The sequence below is a fragment of the Leptodactylus fuscus genome, chromosome 1 (assembly GCF_031893055.1).
Source record: "Leptodactylus fuscus isolate aLepFus1 chromosome 1, aLepFus1.hap2, whole genome shotgun sequence".
Classification (NCBI taxonomy): domain Eukaryota; kingdom Metazoa; phylum Chordata; class Amphibia; order Anura; family Leptodactylidae; genus Leptodactylus; species Leptodactylus fuscus.
In genome coordinates this window covers 306,781,888-306,804,078 of record NC_134265.1, presented here as the reverse complement: position 1 = coordinate 306,804,078, position 22,191 = coordinate 306,781,888, and the positions used below count along the sequence as shown (strand labels likewise).

General features: G+C 40.6%; 1 protein-coding gene across 5 annotated transcripts in view; it reads right to left on the bottom strand.

The window, feature by feature from the left end:
• The window catches only part of PCM1 (pericentriolar material 1), a 75,257-nt gene that overhangs the window by 40,280 nt on the left and 12,786 nt on the right, over positions 1-22,191 (bottom strand). For 4 of the 5 annotated variants that reach the window (XM_075258767.1, XM_075258769.1, XM_075258768.1 and 1 more), the window contains exons 3-9: positions 20,459-20,701; positions 20,075-20,347; positions 6,941-7,118; positions 6,620-6,729; positions 3,943-4,159; positions 3,043-3,226; positions 197-379 (exon numbers count right to left, since the gene is read on the bottom strand). In XM_075258767.1, the coding sequence (XP_075114868.1) occupies positions 197-379; positions 3,043-3,226; positions 3,943-4,159; positions 6,620-6,729; positions 6,941-7,118; positions 20,075-20,347; positions 20,459-20,701 (1,388 nt within the window). Of the gene's footprint in view, positions 1-196; positions 380-3,042; positions 3,227-3,942; positions 4,160-6,619; positions 6,730-6,940; positions 7,119-15,124; positions 15,239-15,329; positions 15,501-20,074; positions 20,348-20,458; positions 20,702-22,191 lie in introns of all 5 variants that reach the window. The other variant, XM_075258771.1, reaches the window with a different exon arrangement.

Below are 22,191 nucleotides of genomic sequence, written 5' to 3'. Positions count from 1 at the left end.
AGTATCAACGATCTGGGCCCTTTTCACGTAAACAGCCACATTTTTTAAAATCATTTCCATATTCAGCAAATTACCTTATTTATTTTTTAATCCCTGTTTGAGGAGCATTATCACAATGGGGAGAAAAAAGTGTAACTGATGAAGAAAAAAGAAAAAAAACAAAAACAAAAAAACTATACAAAGTAGGAATTTTCACCTGATGTTAGTGACTGGCTGATTCACTTCCTGATCAGATTCAATCCATGAATCTTCAGTTTCTTCATCTTCCTCATCTTTAGTGTTTTCATTGACAGCATCCGTGATCATGTCTGAGGTCTGCTCATAATATCGAACCAAATCCCGCAGCTCATTAAGCCGCTTACGAACTTCTTTCAATTTTCTGCATAAACAGAAAATGAGAATTTAGTATCTACACAGGAAGGAGCTGAAAATGCTTTAAAATTGTTTGAGTTTCAGAATGGCTAACCAATTTTACCCTATTTGAAAGCTAACATCATACTTGTTGATACCACAATTTATCCCATCCACAGAATAGGTCATCTGTTTGTGGGAATCAGAAAGCCAGACCCCCACACAGATCAGCTGTTGAAGCAGCCTCCTGATACTAGGAGCTACTACTGGATGGCCAGTGTTTGCTGCACCTCTCTTATTCAAGTAATCAGAGCAGCGTAGCAGCCCTGTCCAATGCACAGCGGAGGTGCCGGGGAAATGCTGCACCACTCCTATTACATGCTGCACGCACTGTCCATCCAATAGCAGCTTTCAGCGCCTGGAGGCTACTGCAACAGCTGATCTATGTGGGATCTGGGCGTCAGATCCCCAAAGTTCTCATACAGATGACCTTTCCAAGGGATAGGCCATAAGTCATCAGCATGAAAAAATAAAAAAAAATAAAAAAAAAATGCCATGCCCGTCGATCCAATATTGATAAGATAAGCATTAAATTGGATTATATCCTACAGCTACAAGTTGTTACTGGAAAAATTTAGTCCTAAGGAAAGGTAAATCAATTGGTTGATAGTAATAACATTTTTTATTTTATGCTTATTATTTTCCAAGCACACATCCATTAACAACAAATAAAAATTCAAAGGAGAGGCATTTTCACTGTTAAAGGGGTATTCCCAAGTACATTACCATTTTTAAAATTTGTAGATAATGAAAAGTGAAACATTTTTGCAAATACAAGTGATTAAAGGGGTATTCCCACGTCGCATACTCACCAGTCTTCACTGCTGTAAAATCTTCTTTCTTCCTGGTTTCTTGCATCATTTGGTGGGCGGGGTTTCACATGCAACCTGCCGTTTAGCTCCACCCCCAAATTAGTGTGTTGCTCCACCCACCCATATTGGACTATGAAGTACAGGCAGCAGCAACTCCATTCTGTGTTACATACAGAGACTACCTGTCTCTGCCATAATGAACACAATTGAATTAGCTAGCCTGATAACTGGGAGAACAGAAGAAATGAAAGCAGCTCCTCTCCCCTATCTGAGTGCAGAAAGCTAGGTCACGTGGTGTAGACACAGGAATAGCTAGAAACACAGGCTCGCTCCCTGCACTTAGCCCCTCCTCCCTCCCCCCTGAGAGCAGCAGATACATCACTTGACTCATGAGCAGCTAAGTCAGGGCTGTGGCCACAAAGAATTGAATAAAGTAAGATAGTGGACAAACAAAGCAGTTCTGCTGAAACAATGTATTTAGGAAAAGTCTTAAATCCACATTAACAACAAGCAGTATAGATAGGATCCTTGTGATGGGACAACCCCTTTAAAAATTCTGCAAAGTTTAAAAGAATTTCTTTAAATATCTTGCGGTTATAAGTTTCTGTCTTGATCGTTTGCCAAAATACGACAACAAATGCAGAAACTTTCTATGGTCTGGGACTTGTCAGAAACCCGGCCATGACTTTCTTACTGTAGCCGTGTTATCAGACAGGAACACTACATGTATCAGAAGATATCCCGGCTACAATAAGGAAATCATGGCGGATTTTCTGACCTTAGAAAGTTCCTGCATTCATGGTCGTATCCACTGGCAACCGATCAAGACAAGGTAGAGTCAAGACAAGACAAGACTAATGTGTAGGTGATTCACAATATTTACATACTTTTATGTGTGTACTAGGGAAGGGGGGGTAAATTGAATTTAACACTTTTTTAATATATTTTTTTTACTTTCTTAAAAAAAATCTTTATGCATTTATTAGACCCCTTAGGGGTCTTGAACCCCAGGGGGTCTGATCACTAATGCAATGCATTACAATGCTAATTCATTGCAAAATAGCGGGGCTTCTATTGCAGGCTACACAGAGGAGACTGCAATAGATGCCAGTGAATGACAGGCCGGGAAGCCTTCACAAGGCTCCCCACTGTCTTGGCCGCATGATCTCGGACCCGGAGCTTGCTCTGGGTGCTTACGATCGCTGGATAAATGGTGGTGCCCACGCGCCACTGGGAAAATGGCGCCTTGGTCAGCTTTGACCAAGTCGCCGGAGGGATTAATGCCCCCGATCGGTGTGAGCACCAACCGGGGACATTAGCACTGGGTGTCTACTGTATAAAACAGAACAGTAGACACCCATCGGCTATGGCGACTGTCATAGTTAAGCACCAGGCATCCGCCATACTAGTACAGCAGATATCGTGTAAGGGTTAAAATTATGCAAAATGTTTAATCACCTATATTGCAAAAATGTTTATCTTTTAATTATCTACAAATTTAAAAATGGTTATGTGCATGGAAATACCCCTTTAAGGAAACACACAATACACATCCTGTTCTTTTCTTGTATTCTTTCCTGTTTCTTCTCAGATTCGCATGCTATTAAACGCTCTTCTTTTTCCGTTATGAATAAAAATAAATGTAGTAATATAGAAGCTGTAGTAATATAGAAGCATAAAGTCACCTTAACATTTACTGTACAAATAAAACGGAAACAATAGTAATGTAAGGTGAACAGCATTTGTTGTGGATACTGATCTTAGGCAATGGCAGGTATAAGGTTACTTTATCACGTGTAGGTGACGGCAAGAAACATACTTAAGCTTTTCTGCAGGGTTTTGGTTTTCTTCATCTTCACTGCCATTCATGGAAACTGAAGAACAAGCTGCTCCTCTGGCTGGACTGTTCAATGCCCTGTTTTCAGGAATTGGATTAGTAGAAGAAGTTGAACCTATGCTCCTTTGATCCATAACTCGTTGAGGAGAGCCAGCAGAACACACAACTGAAAGAAAGATAGGTTAGTCGCATACCGATAAAAGAATGGACAATCGTCATTGCTTTTAGTCAAAGACCCCTGTTACAGAGTATAGCTGCATGAGAAGAAAAATGTACACGCTGAAGACCCAAAATCCAAAAATATGAACAGTTATGCTCATACTAATACCATTTCCATCATCCTATTCCCAATATAAACACAAACACATTCTTAAAGGCGTTGTCTGGGGTCAAAAACACCAAATAAAAAGCAGTCAGGCTGGGGGGATGGTGTCTATAAATCAAATATGCATTTATGCTTCCTAATGCTACCTAAGAAAAGAGCAATGTTTGGCTGTAGGGGTCACATCAACACTGCACCTGTTTGGTATATGAAAAAAAGCACAAAAACAAAAAATAAAACAAAAAACTGTTTAAGATCTCATGCGGGCCGAGGGTGTTTGTACGACCCCATTCACATTATTGAGTCCATTTTCAGCAGTCGGAGTCTACTCTAGACCATAAAACTCAGACTGCATAAGAAATGTTAAATTGAGAGATCCCTTACTAGAAAAGGCTTCCCAGATTGCAGACCCCCGAGCAGGCTTACCGCTGACACTAAAGCAGAGCTCTTCGTTAAAATAGACAATAGCAGATATAATAAAATAGGCAAGAAAACGTACAAAATTCTACATTTTTATGTAAATGTTTTCTATATTTAGTCTTTCATTTTAATGTACTTACACGTAGTGTTATTCAGATGGTGATCCTGTAGTGTATGGAGTTCTCCCAATATGGAGTCCATTTTTTGTTTCTTTTCTAACAACACTCCCACTTTACTGAAAAGTGGACCCCTCTCTTCAGAAGCAGGCTCTGATATGGAAGAGTTTAAACTTTGAGAAACCGCTCTTGTTAGGGACAAGCTTTCGGCTTGTCGTCTGTTATCTGGAACTGGTGGACTCTGAAAGCAACCACAGAATTAAATCAATACAATATAAGCTACAGAATGTTATATTTCACATATTTGAATTAGATAAAATAGAAAACCAGGATGCTGCCATGTCATAGGAACACAGGAAACAAGAGAAAACGGTTGCAGGACCCTTTTCTAAAACACTAAGTTGTGCTATTGACAGGGCTAATCAAATCTCCACCCCCACCTCAAAAATAAATAAATAAATAAATTAATTAATTAATTACTCACCTCTCCATAGTCCCCCAGTTCCAGCAGCAACTGTTTACAGGCCGCCTCGGCAGATGTTAGCCGTGATGTCTTGTGCTAAGTAACCCGTGGTGAACCACAGGCCTCATCGGCGCCCTCATCACACACAGTATGTCACTGCAGTTTATTTATTTATTTTGACTTTATTGGGCCCTATCAGCAGCACAACCAAGTGTTCTATAAAAGTGTCGGGCAACTGCTTTAAGTTCTTAAAATGTTAACGTGTTTTGCAAGATCAGAATACTGATCATGTATCATCAGGAAAGGGTCAGGTCAAGAGGAGTCCAACTCCCAGCTTGCCCCTTTCCCCCCCGAAGCTGTTTGAAGGGGCAGTAGCACTTAGTAACAGTGGTGCAGGGTAAAGCAGCTTTGTCCCTTTCAACTGAATAAAAGTAGCAGTCTGACCCCCACCAATCTTATACTGATAACTTATTTTAAGAAATAAGCCATCAATATTCTAATCCTGAAGACCAGTTTACATCTTATGCAAATTGAAAAACCTTCTATATAATGTGCTTAGCCTATTTCAGACTCAGTTATGTCATACTGATGCAGCAAGACATAAGGTCAGAAAGGAAAGGCATTAACATTGTGCTACATCCCTATTGGAGTATATGGAAATTGGTATAGGTGCTCCCCTGCACTCACAAGCCACAGTTCCAGCTCAGTTGGCAACTCAACCTGTGTAGGTCATCTATGGACATCCATTCATCTGAATACCAGGAACTATGTGGTATTACACAGTGGCCAAAGTCTGCATTTTGCCAGAGTAAGGCTCAAATAAAAGGGGTGAACTAATCAGTCAACATTCTATATGGGTCGTATAAAGTTAGAAAAACAAGTGATTATACAACAAAATTGAGACATCGCTGTATCGGTAACCAATTGACCGCCCTACGTACCTAAGATGGGATAGTTTTCATCCTAAACACATAAAGAACTCCATTGTATACAGCCAGGCCATCAGATACCATCGCATATGTTCAAACCCTGCAGATAGGGACGAACACCTTGGGGGCCTCAAAAACACATTCTTGAGGCAGGGTTACCATCCAAGAACAGTTGATAACCAAATCACCAGAGCCACCAGGATACCAAGATCGGAGTTATTAAAATACAATACCAAACAGGAGAACACTCGGGTACCCCTGGTTGTCACATACAACCCCCACCTGGAGACGCTGAGAGGAATCACACGCAAATTACATCCACTACTGCAAAAAGACAATCGTCTAAAATCCATATTTTCTGACCCCCCTCTCCTATGCTACAGACAGCCACCAAACCTCAGGAATATGATTATTAGCAGCTCACTGTCACCTCCAACTAACAAAGGAACATTTCCATGTGGACAGAAGAGGTGCAAAACCTGCCCCCACATACTGACCACTGACAAGATAGAGATACCAAACTCTAACAGGGAATATCAAATCCCAGGTACGTTCACCTGTAACACACCTAATGTGGTGTATTTGATCATTTGCACCAAATGTTCCACTGAAAATCTGTATGTTGGAGAGACTGGTCAGAAACTCAGAATGAGAATTAATTCACATCGCCATACAATCAAACAACAGAGAACTGATCTTCCCGTGCCAAGTCATTTTTGCCAGGAAGATCATAATATCACCAATGACATGAAAATCTTGATCTTAAAAGGGAACTTTAAATCAAGGAAACAGCGACTGATTTATGAGTACAAGGCCATGACCCTATTCCAGACGTTGGACAATGGGATGAACATCTCACGTGGGTTTATGTCTTTTTATACACATCATTAAGACAGCCATTAAGATAAGAACTGAGGGATCTGGCAATTGATTGTTTGTTGTTATAAGTATATAGTAATAAGCCTCTTCCCCCCCTCCCTCCTGTAATTCTAGCCCTGTGTCCTGTTGTACATAAATATGCAGCCTCTAGAAAGTGGTTTTTAGTTATATCTGAAGAAGCAGCTCAGAGGAAAGCTTCGAAACGTCATATTCTGTCATCATTATGAGTTAGCCATTAAAAAAGGTATCACCTACTGAAGACTTGCAAAGTTTTTTTTGTTTTTTATATTTTATAACCACTGGCTAACACGGTACCAAAACAAACATTTTCCTTATACTGAATTATATAATAGAATTATTATTACGATTATTATATAAAATTATATCATGAAATCTAAGCCTACGAAAGACTAAATATTTTGTGCAGTACCTGAACGTCATGTAGCTGATTGTGAAAGCGTTGAATAAGGTCATTCAATTCTTCATTTAGCTCAGATGTTAAACTCAACCCGGACACACTTCCTGTAGTTTCTGTAACAACTGAGACAATTAAAGAAAACCAATTAAAACAGGACTGGATATTACTTGTATCCGATTGAGGTGTATTAAGCGTGAATACTAATGGAAAGCTTAAAGGCTTATTCCCATCCCAGATAAAACAAACTTGTGCTAGAAGACAGTCTCTACAATGTGGGTTCCCTGTCCTTCAAGACACGAGGACAGAGGTGAACACTGTAACCTAGCCCCTTACCAGATTCATCCATGACAGCAATAGCTTGCTCAGCCTTGTGCTGTAAAGCGAGGAGAGCAGCTTGCCTTCCCTTCAAAGCCCTGAGTTGCTCTTGTTGCTGTAGCATCCTAGTCAGTAGTGCATGCTGTTTCTTCATATTTTTCAGTTCTTCCTTGGCCTCCTGCTGAGGATCTATTGCCTGAAGATAAAATAGTAACTATTAGAAAAGATGAACTTGCCACAGCTGAATCTCTGAGAAAGCAAGTACTAAACCAAACTAGTCCTTCCTGAGGAAAACTATACAAGGTCCCTAAAATACACAAATCGTAATGGATTTATTATAAGTGCAGGGCAGATGACGCTTTTATCTACCATGTGCTGGACTTCACTGACCCATCTTAAATCCACAATTTTTCTAGCTTTTTTGCTAAACAAGTTGAACATGCATGCAGACTGATATGTCCCAAGTAAAAGCTCAAATTCCATTTTTGTTAAGAATCTCTTCTAACATCCCCATATACACGCAGGCCCTGCTTGGATAAGCATGCGTGTATAGCAAAACCCCAATTTAATTGTTCATACATACAGATGTAGCAGAGTTAACTGAAAGTCATACAGTTGGCTAAATCGCTGCAGTGTCATATCATATTACAAACGACCACAATAACAATTATAGAATTAAAAATAATTAGATGTTTAGTTTGTTACATATTTAGTTTCATAGGAACTCACTAGCTTTTTTCATGCATTAGAGGAGCTTTGCAGTTTGTCTGAACATGCCTGTCATTTATCAAGGAGTCAGAGTCTGGTTGTGGAATTATAGAGGAGTCCGAGTCAGTGGTTTGGCCTATCGATCCCGTAGACCTGCCGCTGAGTGTATAACTAGACACAATCCATAAGCGCCAATGGTTACTTTCAGACAGTAATGGTAAAATGAATGATGGAGGCTGAAGATGTGATTTCCCTAGAACATTATCCCGACTTGTCGTTCCTAGCCTTACAAGTCACAAATATAAAGATTTAATGGGAGTCTATCATGCCTAGATCTTTTTTTTTTTTTAATAAGCTTATCTTTACATGGCCTTTAGAAAGGCTATTCTAGGCGTACCTGTCATTCCTTAATCCTCGCTGCAGTTTTTTGAATATCAGTTTTCTTCATAAAAAATTGCTCTTTAGGGAGCACCAGGGGTGTTATCCCTGTGCCCTGAGCACCCCTTCGTCATCAGCCGCCTCAGTTTCTCACCGCCCCCTTCTTTAAAGACAATCCCTCCTTCTACACCTTTCTTCTGCTTCCAGAGCAGCTAGTCATGTACAGCGCAATTAAAACCTCGCACATGACAGGTATGCCTAGAATAGACTTTATAAAGGCCAGGTAAAGATATGCTTATTCAAAAAATGATCTCGGTAATGATAGACTCCCTTTACAGCGACAAAACACATGACGTGAAATTTAGTCATATGCTGAACTGTAACAGGCTTATAGGGGATGCATGATGCCAGCGTTTGGAGACTACTGGCGGCTCAGTTTTTACTTTTATAACAGTTACAGCCACTGGTTTAAAAATTTTCTTTTTTTTTTTTTTTTTTTTTTTAACACTCAGTCAACTCATTTATCTGTAAGCAAAATAAAGAAAGCTGCACAAACATTACCCAATGATCTCAATACTAATAATAATATAGATCAGAAATGACAGCAACTCATGTGTAATGTGAGAGTCCTGTAGGAAACTAAAGATGCCGTTTGCATTATCCGTGTGCTAGCACAGTTTTTAATGTTTAGCACACTGACCCATTATATTCTTATGGTGAGTGAAGGGGACCACACTCAGGATAGGTCCTATTCCTATCAGTCTCACAGCCTGGGCTCATTAATGTGTCCTTAGAGAACCTGCAGATATCACCCATGTGTAGTCTGTGCCATTTTCCTATAAACACGTACATGCAAATCTTCGTGTATACTTAATCTACAACCTGCATTTCTCAGAGGATCCTCCCTCTGACACACATTAGATTACACTAGTCGGGGGAGGGGAGTAACACTGGCTTAATCCTAACTTTCCATTGAGAACATGTGCACACTTAACCAGGTGTGCAAGTGCATGGTGCAGTTGAAAGGAATAGCTAGCATTCCAAAAAAAGACACCTTTAGAATTTACAGGGAGAAAATCCTCAGTAACAAACAAGATGAAGAGAATAGCTGATGTGCAGGGTGCACACGTTTTTTCTCTACTATATGTAAGTATTCTTATGATACCCTGCTTTAGGCTGAGGCCCCATGTTGCAGAAATGCAGCTTTTTTTTGTTGCAGCGGTTTTTTGAGCCAAAGGCAGGAGTGGATTGATCAGAATGGAGAAGTATAAGAACTTCCTATCAATTTCCCATTCCTTTTTTTAGCCTTTCCTAGGTTTGGCTTAAAAAACTGCAGCAAAATCTGCAACAAAAGAAGCTGCGTTTCCCCAAAGTGGGGACTCAGCCTTAGTCTAAAGGTTACTCCCTATTGGATGTTACAAGCATAAGGCAGGGCAGGGTAGTATGTGCTGTGTGATGCTACTCTGCTACTACATACAAATAGGGCAAGTTTTGGAAGGGATCTGACAGATGCCGAGTTACCCCTGTAGTGCAAAGTAAGTCAGCCACACAGCACAGGACAGAAAAGGAAGCTCTGATCTAGTAGTCAGATAGGTTTAAGAAAAAATAAAAATGTACAGATGCAACATAAAACAAGTTAAAGTGTTAGAATATTGCCAGTGAGTTTTCACAAGAAGGAGTGTTTAAAAGCCTGATAGTCCTTATAACACACATATATATATTTTTTAACAGGTTTTTTTTCTGGGCATTGTAGCGCTGTCCCGTTCCAGTGTAGTGCTCAGGACACCATATTTTTTTGGTTTGGGCTTTTCTGGATATTCGAGTGAATGGTACGAATCCAGGGTTGGAAGTCCATCAGTCTAAAATTGATGAACAACCTCCTTTTATTTATAAAAAAAAAAAAAAAAAAAAAAAAAAAAAGATACGCTTTGCGAATGACTAACATACACATAGCAACAGAATACATACTCTAAGTAATGGGTTATTATGATATATACCTTTATCTGTAATCCATGCTGCTGAAGACAAGTCTTACTTGACCTCATTTCCCTTTTATTCCCGAGCGGTCTCTTACTCATTGGAGAAGTATTGATGACAGGGTGTGAACATTTCATTTGTGACAACGAGCTCCCTAGATTCTCCTCAATTCGTGGTCGACTAAGAGATACCTCCTTTATTGAACAATTTAGTTTGTTAGACTGCACCAAGTTGAAAACATGCAAACGTAAAATGTAACACCACATGAGGCTATCGCAAAGTGAACTGCACTGTCCTCGACCCTTTAGACTTATTGCCACTGCTTTTATATCATACCGTATATACAATATAGATCTTATATTATAGTTAGTCTCTCTAAACATTCATACAAGATTTTTAAACAAAGATTTTATTCTTCCATCTGCCTGACTGGAAGGAAACTACAGACAGGTGTTTTGTTCACTATGAAAAAGCTGGTATAAAAAAAAAAAAAAAAAATATCTGAAAAGTTGTTAAATATTTGCCATCCATGAAGCTAAAAATTGAGGGGTGAAAAGTTGGGAATGGGTTTCTAAAGGCCCCTTTACAAGGGGTAGTGATTGTGCCAATTATGGAGAATAAGCGACCTTAAGATGACCTGTGTAAATATACATAAGATCACCCGGAGGACACCTGTCCCTGCGCTGGACTATGTACAACAATGCATGTTCTGAAACGCTGCAGTACTTCACACAGTTTGGAAAGAAGGAACCTGTTGCGACTTAATGCTGCCAGTAGTTATAGCACAATGAAGATGATGAAAGAATCCCTTTGAACATCTCAAAAACCAAAGTGCTACAAACCAGAAGGAACATATTGAAGGTTCCAGAAACAAAATTACCCGACAACTCAAACCATTCATGGCAAATAGTTATGTTCAATACAAGATCCCAGCAATCTAAACATTTAGAAGAATATAATGTATAGAAGATATGCTCACAGACATACAGCAGTTGTACTTAAAGGGGTTGTCCAATTGTATAAACAATAACTATTTTTGCTGTAAGGAAAAGTTACTGTATATACTCGAGTATAAGCAGAGTTTTTCAGCACAGTTTTTGTGCTGAAAAAGCCCTCCTCGGCTTATACTTGAGTCAAGCAAAAAAAAAAAAAAAAATTATTTTCTTTTTTGGGGGGTGGCTAAGACCAGCCGCAATAGTAATGTATAGATTCTCCCATAAAATAGTGAATTAAAAAAAAAAAAAAAAAAAAACAACCTTTAAAAAAAATATTATAAAAATAAAATAAAAGCTCTAAATCCCTCCTTTCCCTAGAATACATATAAAAGTAGAAAATGACTGTGAAACAAACACATTAGGTATCCTGTGTCTACTGAATATAGTGTATCTGCTGTGCTCCTCTTCTGTCAGGAAGGGGTTAATAGGGGCACTACAGATACCCTATATTCAGCCAGGCTGAATTCCAAATGGGGGGGAAAAAAAAAAAAAAAAAAAGTCCTCAAGCTTAGGGAAGGGGCGGGCAGACAGACAACCAAAACACCCCCTCCCCTTCCCCAGCATCTACTGCACCCAAAAACTCCGAACATTTTAATTTTTGAAATTTTCCAGTAGCTGCTGCTCTCTCCCCCCCCCCCCCCTTATACTCGAGTGAATAAGTTTTCCCAGTTTTTTGTGGTAAAATTAGGGGCCTCGGCTTATATTCGGGTCGGCTTATACTCGAGTGTATACAGTACATCATTTTCCAATATGCTGTCTACATCAATTCCTCGCCGTTTTCTAAATCTCTACTTGCGGTTTACTTCTGGTGAATAAAATTCATGTGATATACGGTCCAAGGACATGTGCTGGGCATAGCTCACTACAAGACAGATGATGGATTACTGTGCTGTGACTATAACAAGCTGTGCACTGGTGTGTACATTATATGATCACGGATTGTACAGTTGAGCTAAAAAGTTTACATACTTCGGCAGATTTTTTGGCCTTTTTTTCAGAGAATATGAATCATAACAAAAACCTTTTCTCCACTCATGGTTAGTGGTTGGGTGAAGTAATTTATTGTCAAACTTCTGGGTTTTCTCTTTTTACATCAAAATGACAACCAAAAACATCAAAATGACCCTGTTCAAAAGTTCACATACCCTGGTGATTTTGGCCCGATAACATGGCCAGAAGTTGACACAAAGGGGTTTGAATGGCTACTAAAGGCAATATCCACGCCTGTGACCTGTTTGCTAGAAATCAGTGTGTGCTTAAAAGCTCAGTGAGTTTCTGGCAGCGAGTCATGGGGAAAGCAAAAGAATTGTCCACGGATCTACGGGAAAAGGTAGTTGAACTGTATAAAACAGCAAAGGGATTCATTAAGATATCCAAGGAATTGACAATGCCGGTCAGGGCTCGTTCACATCTGCGCCCGATCTCAGTCTGTTGGGTTTCTGTCTTCTGCAGACAGAAGACGGAAACCCGACAGACAGTGCCCGGCCATGAGCACCAGGGAGCGTTTTGTGCTCTCCGTGGCAAAATAGTTTTTTTTTGTTTGTGTGGTTTTTTTTTTAACTGGAGTCCTGCACGTCCAACTTTGTGTCCAGTTAAAAAAAAAAAACAAAAAAAAACAAAAAAAACACGGTTTCGCCGTGGAGACCACAAAGTGCTCACCAGCGCTCATGGCCAGACAGTTTCCAAAACCATTCAAATGAATGGGTTTGAAAACTGACTGCAGGTTTCCGTCTCCTGCCCAGTTTTGTGCAGGAAACGAAAACCTGCATAATGTAGGCTGGGGCGCAGATGTGTAACGCCCTCTGGTTCCGTGTCTTCCGGCTTCTTCTCTTCAAATCCCGCGCCTGCGTAATAGCGCTTCCCTCCAGAGCGCTACTGTGCAGGCTCACTCGCCATTTTACTTAATGGCAGTTCGCGAGTGAGCCTGCACAGTAGCGCTCCGGAGGGAAGCGCTACTACGCAGGCGCGGGATTTGAAGAGAAGATGCCGGAAGACGACATGGAACCAGAGGGCGTTACTACAAGAAGACAGAAGAAGCAGGCGTGCCTGAAGCCGACGTCACATCGTGCATCCCCGCCCATGGTGCACATTCGGTAAAATTTGCATATATATTTTAATGCTTTTATTTAAAAACGGGACCGGGATTTAATATAACATTTACAGTGCCTGAATAGCCTTTTTGAAAGGCTATTCACGCATATGTGGGGCTCTATTAGCATAATTTTGCTGATAGAGTCCCTTTAACATTGAGGTCTATGGGCAACAGACATATAACGGACAGTAACTGATAGCCATCAGTTACTGTCCGTTTTTTGTGTCCATTTTCTGCGCATGCTCATAAACAGAGTAAAAAAAAAAAAAAAAAAAACCAAAAGACACTATAAAAAAAAACAAAAAACCAGACACTGATACTAATGTGTCCGTTTTTTGTTTTTTTTTTAACTGATCCATTAAATGGATGAGTTAAAAAAGCAGACACATTACCATCAGTTAATGTGTGTTGTGATAGGTGTCCGTTTTTTGGGGTTTTTTTTCTTTTAAGGGGGTGTTTACACTAGAGTCTGTGTCCGACAGCTAGTGTCCGATGCTAATGTCTGCGCAAGATTTTAGCATTGAACACTAGCTGTGTCCGTTTACAATTTGCATTATTTTAAATGGGACATCATGTAGTGTCCTTTACTGTCCGTGGATGTCCTTAAAGAGGACCTTTCACCATATCTGGGCACAGGCAGTGTTATATACTGCCAGAAAGCTGACAGTGCGCTGAATTCAGCGCACTGTCGGCTTTCCCGATCCGTGCCCGGTGTAAAGCGCTATCGGCGTTCCTCCCGGCTCCACAGTACAGCGCGATTGGTGCCGCGAGGCAGAAGGACGTCTCTGGCTAACAGTCAGAAACGCCCTTCTGACCATAGAAGAGCTACGGTACCGGGCCGTAAGCTCTTCACACCGGGCACAGATCGGGAAAGCCGACAGTGCGCTGAATTCAGCGCACTGTCAGCTTTCTGGCAGTATATAGAACTGCCTGTGCCCGGATATGGTGAAAGGTCCTCTTTAAGTGTACGTTTACAAAGATGTCCGATTTTTTTCAGGCGGAAAGCTAAATTCTACTTGTGCGCGGACATTAGCATCGGACAACGACACTTCTGTGGACCCAGCCTAAACGGACACCTTCATATTGGAATCCAACGGTAGTGTGAACCCTGCCTAACAATAAATGGCTTCAACCAACCACTAACCATGAGTGGAAAAAAGTTTTTGTGTTATTCATACTCTCTGAAAAAAGGCCAAAAAAACCAAAACAAAATGATGCTGGGGTATGTAAACTTTTTTTAGCACAACTATATATCAAATGACCACGGACTGTATATCACATGATTTTTATTCACTAGATGTAAACAGATTACAGCAAGTAGAGATCTAGATGAACGAGGAATTGAATCAGTATATTGGAAAATTGTAGAAATTTCAATATACGAACGATAACATTTACTTTCTGAAACTGGGCCACCCCTTGAAGAATGGAATGAATATAATTGCCAGACTTTTAGGGCATAAAGAAATGATGTGGCATGTTCTATAATGAATGTTCACCTTTTCTGCACTTATTAATCTCAGAAAACATTTTTACACCAATTGTAGCTTCTGTTTTATGGACACAGCTCAAAATCTCAAAATGTGGTCGGATAGAGCTCCGTCTTTGGTTGGCACTAGAGGGATCTTAAAGGCTTTCATCCTACTGTCTTACTCGGGCTACTTGTGAAAAAATGTTATAATACGTGTGGAATTTTGTTGCCAATTTACAGCAGGTTTCACCAACATAATGCATATGGATGAAATCATCAGTAAAAACATCACTGAGGGTCCTGCTAATCATGAGACTGGGGTCACCTCTGTTTTTAATGGAGTCTAGTTGCCTCTCCATTCATTTCTAAGAGACTGCCATAGCTAGAGTACAGCGCTCGGCTACCTTAGCTCTATGTCTATGTAGTGGATTTGGCTCTCTGCGGCAGGAAAAAAAAAACAAAAAAAAACACTCCAAAAAGTATTCATTTACACAGCTTTACCATATTCCACATAGAACACACATTCCGTTTCAAACAAGCCAACATACTAAAACTGACTGAATATTCAGAAAACTTCTTACCGTGGTATCTGAAGCCTCAGACCGCACATCAATGTTTAGTGATGTGCTCTCAGCTACAGATCCAGATCCCACTGCTGAATCTATAGTCCGCGCATCCTCCTCATTTTCGCTAGCCTGAAATATTGCGTTAGCAAAAATCATCAAGCACAAGCTCACATGATCTGCATTCAAGACACAGTATGCTCTCAGTAAAAGTCACACTTACAAGCACTTTTTGCAGAAATTTTAGGTAACTTTTTTCTTGGTCTTTTAGATGCTCAATTAAGTTTGATAAGCGCTCGACATTCACAGACCTTTCATTTTTCTCGACAAGGTCATCTCTCAGGGAACTGGCCTTGGTGATATAGTTGCGAATCTGTACAAGTCTACTCGCAACCTACAGAAAAAGGCATGAGATATAACTAGAAAGGAGTCTGCTGGGATCATGTCTACAGGACTGACAAACAGCACAGATAAGACAAAGCATAGGGACCAAAAAACAGTGCACCAAACCCAGCAGTACAGGGCGGCAAACACAAGGAGACAATATTAGATAGGCCACTAACCCATATGGATATAGAATGACTTCCTAGTGCAGGGAACTGGCAACCTGGAGAAACAAGTAAGGGGAGTAATAACAGCATGTACCAATATGCCCTCTGCTCTACAGCCACTGACCACAGGAAGTCAAACCCCCCCCCCCAAGATGGCTGACAACCCCCCTCATGACTGAGGTCTGCGTCTTAGTTACCACTTTACTAGCAGCTCTGTTAGAGCTAGTGGAGGGGTGGCATCCTGATCTCACCGGAGCAGAGGGAAAGGCTGTGTAGGTCCGGTGAGCTCTCCTTGCCAACTATCAATAGGGGGACCTAGTATACAGAAATTTTGGCACCATCATCAGTAACCTTCTAACTGGAAAAAAAACAACCCACATTAACCCGGCTGGATCATAGCCAAGTCCCTGTGTTTTTAGGACGAGGTGACTTCTTACTGCTGGTGACAGATCCTCTCTACACACATGATGACATATCTCACTGAATATTAAAGATTAAATATAAAAATATTAAATGATATAATAGCAGCTATAGTTATGGATTGTGTCCCAGTAATGCTTATAATGTATACAGTACAGTAACAAAGACCAGAGTTACTTCATGCAGTTTTGTAAAAAATATTACCCCCATTGTTAAGGCAGCAAAACAGACTGCTGGGAGCAACCAATCTCCACATAGCTAAGCGGCCCCCTGGTGTAACATAACAGCACACATTACACTGCTCCATATACAAGACTGGGACGTCATTTAGTATATAGTTAGTAAGCATGGTGTGAACAAAAACAACAAACCTTTACTAAATAACCTGCATGCAATTTTGCCTCGTTATTTCAATGCAGTTTTTTTTCCTATGTTTTTTTTTTAACATGTGAAACATGCAAAATAAATTTCACGTCAGTCTAAGACCTTGTTTTTTTTCTTTATGCTTGCCAGAGGGAAAGCGTACGATGCACACAACTCATGTATCCATAGGGCCTAATGCACCTGATGCCTGACAGCCAAGTGTCATTCTGACATATGCTGGGACAGTATGATTTGGCATAACTTTTTTGAATGTATAGGAAAGCATAGTTGTACTTTCCTATACAGAAGCATAGTACTTCTTTCATGTGTAGAATAAATAAATAATATATATATATTTTATCAAAAACGTGAGTACAGAGCCTAATATATGCCCTATGTAATGTTCAGGCTTTACATATGGCTAGTATAACAAATTTTGCTCACAACCATGCGAGGGTCTCCACCACACACACACACTTCACTATGTTCTAGACTTGTTAGCTGTACAATAACTACAGTAACCCAATAGCCGGGCTCATGATACAAAACTGCAGCCAAGAGCATTCACTTGTCATCACAAGAAGCCTTGGCTTGCATAAGGCAATACTATGCCTTAGCCTAGTGGAAGAACGTGTTTATAGCTGCTACAACTACTACTATAATATGGTTGAAAACATTAAAATGCAGCATACCAACGCTTGCAGTCCTTTGCGGCTGTACAAGCTCCCGCTCCACCTGTTCATTTAATGGCTGCTCAGTAAAAATGCTCAAAGGAAAACTAAAAAAAAAAGAAAATTTAATGCAACGAGTAAAAAAGGAGATATTCTGGCTCGCATTCTTTATTTAAAAAAAAATAATTTAATTTTCCTAATAGTCTTGCAGAAAGCAAGGTTATTCTCCTGCAGATCTCTTCCATTTTTAACATGTCAACAATGTGGGGCACAAGTAGGGCCATGGCTTAACCATCTGCCTGTCCAACAGAAGACAAGGGAGCCAGTTGTCTTGCAACTAGACCCAGGTCAACGAGGGGGAGGAAGTTCTTCTCAGACATGTACATGTGCACTCCTTACACTATACAGCTTTCAATACCAACTGCAATATAAGAAAAAACAGGAACAAGAGAGAGAAGAATAAGTGAGGAAGGGATTTTTTTGTGTGTGTGTTCCCTTAACACAAAGTATACTATATGCTATTAACACAATAGCACATGGAGTATTGACACTTTGCAGTATGCAGTTTTATTTCCAACATTGCAAAGTGAAGACAAGCAATTCAGTAACTTACATAATCGCCTTGCATCAAAGGGTGAGTGCTACTAAAAGATTTACAGTCTTTGTAATGTTAGTCCAACTGGGTGATGTACACCGATTACTCAAAATCACATTCAAGTCAATTGGGGAAATTTATCAAGACCTACAGTATGTCTTAATGTCCCCTGAAATGATGGAGGACGGACTTACTTCATGACCATATGCATGCCTTGTCATGAATCAGACACACCCTCTGGGGGTATGTGCGTCTCCTTTGGTGAAGTAGATTTCTGGTGTCATTTGCCGCACAGAAGTGATAGGCATTAGGATTTTGGCACAGTCAATTGCCTTATATACAGTTTGAGGAAAAAAGCAAAATGGTAACAAATGGTATTTTTGTGCTGCCCTTAAGTTGTACCACCGGTCAGCAACCCTTTTACAGCAAAAAAGTAGCAAATTAATAATAGATTTCTCAGTATATCAAAAGAATAATAATTCATGTTCTTTCAAGATCTTCTTTCATTACAGTAAATACTGAAGGAGTTTCCCTGTTCCCTATATACTTTCTAATACAGTATTGCCTTGTGGCGAAAACTCTGATATGATCAGGGTATGTTCACACAGGAAAGAAATGCTAAACAACTGGGTGTAGAAACTCTGCAGTGTTTTACAGCAGCAGCAAAGCACTTTGTAAACCAAACAGATCTTAGGAAATCTCAGACTCTTAAAAAAACAATGCACATGATGTGATCATGTGTGCTGCAGACATCAAACACAGAACTTAGCCTTTGCAATGCAAATGATGAAGTCTGTGGCAAATCTGCAGCATTTCTGCAAAGAAAAAAAAAACACCACACTTCTTTCTGTTCTCGCACTTACAGTTAAGTCCGCCCCAACATCTACTCAAGGAAACAAACCCAGCTCTCCTGACTTCAAACAAGTGCTACACCCAAAACTTACACCCTCAGCTTTGATCCTGGTTGTAGTCTGCCAAGTCTGCATTTTAATACTTAGATCTTAAGGCCATGTTACACAGGCCGATGCAGGGCTGGATAAGCACTAATCGACAACATAATGCGCTGTATAGATTCTGTCGTGTGTGCTGGGAAAGTTCCCAGCGTATACAGCAAATGTATCCATGGACTCCGATTCATCAGTGTTCTCCATCAGATTCTATTGGGTGAGTACATGTTTGGATCTTCCCCCCACCCACCAATTACAGATTAGCCTACTCAACTATACTATTCTATACAAATGCATGAAGCAAACACAGAAAAAAAACCAACAACAACAAAAAGAAAACCACACAGCATGCGCAAGGGCAGCATGTTTGGATTTTTTTCATTTTTTTTTTTATTTTAAAAAAGGTATCCTATGGTGGATGGTGCTATATGTTTGTACTATGTGAATGTACCTTAAAGAGTAGCTCCGGCTCTGAACAATTTTTCATAAATGAATAGTGCATGTGAATAAAAGAAACTTTGTAATATATCTTATTACAAAGAGTTGTTTCTCTTCTCCACTTAGTCTATTACTCCATCAATGTATTACACAGGACCGATTCTTGGGCTATCCCATTCTTCTGTGCAGAAAGGGGTCTGAGGTGATATACTAAACCAAAAGGAGTAGAGATGAGCGAGTACTGTTTGGATCAGCCGATCCGAACAGCACGCTCCATAGAAATGAATGGATGCACCTGGTACTTCGACTTTGACGGAGGCCGGCCGCTTAACCCCCCGCGTGCCGGCTACGTCCATTCATTTCTATGCGAGCGTAATTTTCGGATCGGCTGATCCGAACAGTACTCGCTCATCTCTAAAAATGAGCAGCATATTAAATGCATGGTTACAATTGTATCTATAGACCAATAAATAAGAAAAAATAACTCTTTGAAGACTAAAGGCTAAAGCCGCACATAGCTCGCCACAAGAAAAACCGCAGCGGGGGACACATCAGCGTTTTTACTGCAGTGCTTTTCACAGAAATGCCGCACAGGTCCTTCCGCTTCAATTATATCTATAAGGAAACTGAATGTGTTTCCGTATATATAACTGACATACTGTGATTTTCAAAACAGCAAAAGTTTTGTAAATCGCAGCACGTACGTCATGCATGTTTTATCACACTGCAAGGACGGGATTCGCTACATCCACTACAGGATCTGTAAAAAGCCCTGTTTACGCTAAGTGGAGGCCGGCCTAAACGTAAAATCATCCAATCACAAATATCTACACAGTACCTAAAACAACGTACAAGTCAGGAGCCAAATACCATTTTCATGCAATATTAGTTAAAATTTTGCACCACTAAATGAAATAGGCAAGAACACAGGTTGACATGAGAAAATGGACCGAGTTGCATATAGGCAACGAAAAGGAAATTACCTGACTACTATCAACAGCTGCATCTCCCCGACTATCTTCTCCCAAAGAAGCCTGGTAATTTTGTAGGAGTTCCTTGGAGAGAGGAGAAGTCAAGAAGTCTTTGGGTAAGGATGAGACGCTAGTTTCTCTCTTCGGCGGGCTAGGAGCAGCAGCTTTATCTTTGTTAGTGTTCAGCTGGAGTGGCAGAAAGTTGAAAGGCTTTCTGTTCTCGGAAAGCTGGCGCTTATTGTTTGCGGCGGTCGCTCTTCCTTGGGAATCACTTCCAATGCTTCTCTATAAAGTAGTGAAAGAATAACATTAGAATTCATCAACTGATAAATAAAAGGTTATGCAAACAGGAAAACCAAATAAGACATGCAGAGTAATGGTTATAAAGAAGGGCACCTGATCCAAATCTCCAAAATTGATTTTCTGCTTCAGTCTCTCCAGCTCTGCCTGCTCTGGGACAGACATCTGAGATACATATCTGGTATGTGGATAAGTGTGCGGCGTTCTGGTCCTCCGACGACCAACTCCAGGAGAAGACCCAGGAGAGATATCATTTGTGAGCCGCGATTCACAGTCCATGCCAAACTTTTTCTTGTTCTTTTCGGATGATCTGTTTGCTTTCTTTTGTCCACTCCACTCCTGATCAAAAGAAGAAAAAAAGTAATGATAAACGATAAAACATAGTACTATACAGGAGCTAGAAAAACACTAAACCGAACTGAAAGCTGCTTTGTTGTAAAAACAGCATTTTGGAGCTTCGAACAACAAAGGGAATTTACTGATACAATCAATAGACATACAAGATAGTGGAAACGCTGCAAATGTGAAAAGTGTTGCTATAAAGGAACTGACATAAAAAAAGCCATTTTTTAGGCTTCCTTCATAACAGGTTTTTTTTTTTTTTTGTTACAAAATGTTAACATATCAGTGCCAGTCTTTGGCAAAGTTTCACCTGCCATTTTGTAGCACTACTGATGGATTTTTAAGGAGTTGGCCCTTAATTTTTATTTTTTTCCCACGCTAGACCAGGTGGTTTGGGGCTGATCAGTACATGCACCTGACCCCAGGTCTCCTATTTTCACAGGTAAGTTACCTTTGCTATACAGGCTGGCTTTCTATAGTCATTACATGTGAAAAGAGAAGAGGGTAGAGGAGTAGCAACCTGGTGGCCAGGTGCCTGTACCAACCACGTAACCAGGCTCAGAAGTAGCCCAGAAACTAAATCCAGCATGAAAATCTGAATTTTTTTGTACTCACCATATAATCCTTTTCTCATTGTATTCACTGAGGGATACAGCATCATGGGTATAGGCCTGGCCACTAAGAGACTTGACACTGTAAGAATGAAAAGCTGTCTGCTCCACCTCTGGGCTATACCCTTCATACAGACACTGCGCTAGCCAGTTTGTACCACAGCAGCAGGAGTAAGACACCAAAGAGCAAGAAGAGCACGGAACCAACAAACACCAACATTTCCTGCACCCGAAATGAAGCAAAACAGCTCGGGCATGATCAGTGTTCCTCAGTGAATACAACAAGAAAAGGATTTTACGCCGAGTACAAATAAATAAATCACATTTTCTTGCATATTTCACTGGGGAACACAGCGCCATTTGATGTCCTAATGCAGTCCCAGAGGGTGGGAATTACACGGCCATGCGGACAACCGAGCGCACAGTCGCCACAGAACCACATGGCCCAACCTGCAGCGATAGAGGCCACAGAAAGGTCCTGGAAAAACTCAGAAAGAGTGAATGAAGCCAGGGAGGCAGCCTGTAGACTTGGACAGCAGAAACTGATGCAGAACATCCCAGGAGGCACCAACAGCTCTCACAGAGAAAGCAGACACACAGAAGGGCAAACCCAAAACCCTAAGCTATATGCCTCCCAGATCGCAGACTGGAGCCATTGGGAAAGGAAGCCTAAAAAGCAGGCGGGTTCAGGTGAGGGCCCTCAGGGACGACAAACAAAGCGTCTGAACGAAGGAAAGAAGCAGGGCAAGCCAAAAGGCCAGGATAACATCCAGGCAGGGGAGACAACACTAACATGGATGCTCAAGATCTGGGCAGAAAGGTGGCAAGCTATGCTCTGAAGATGTCAAAGAAGAAACCACCTTAGGCAAAAGGATG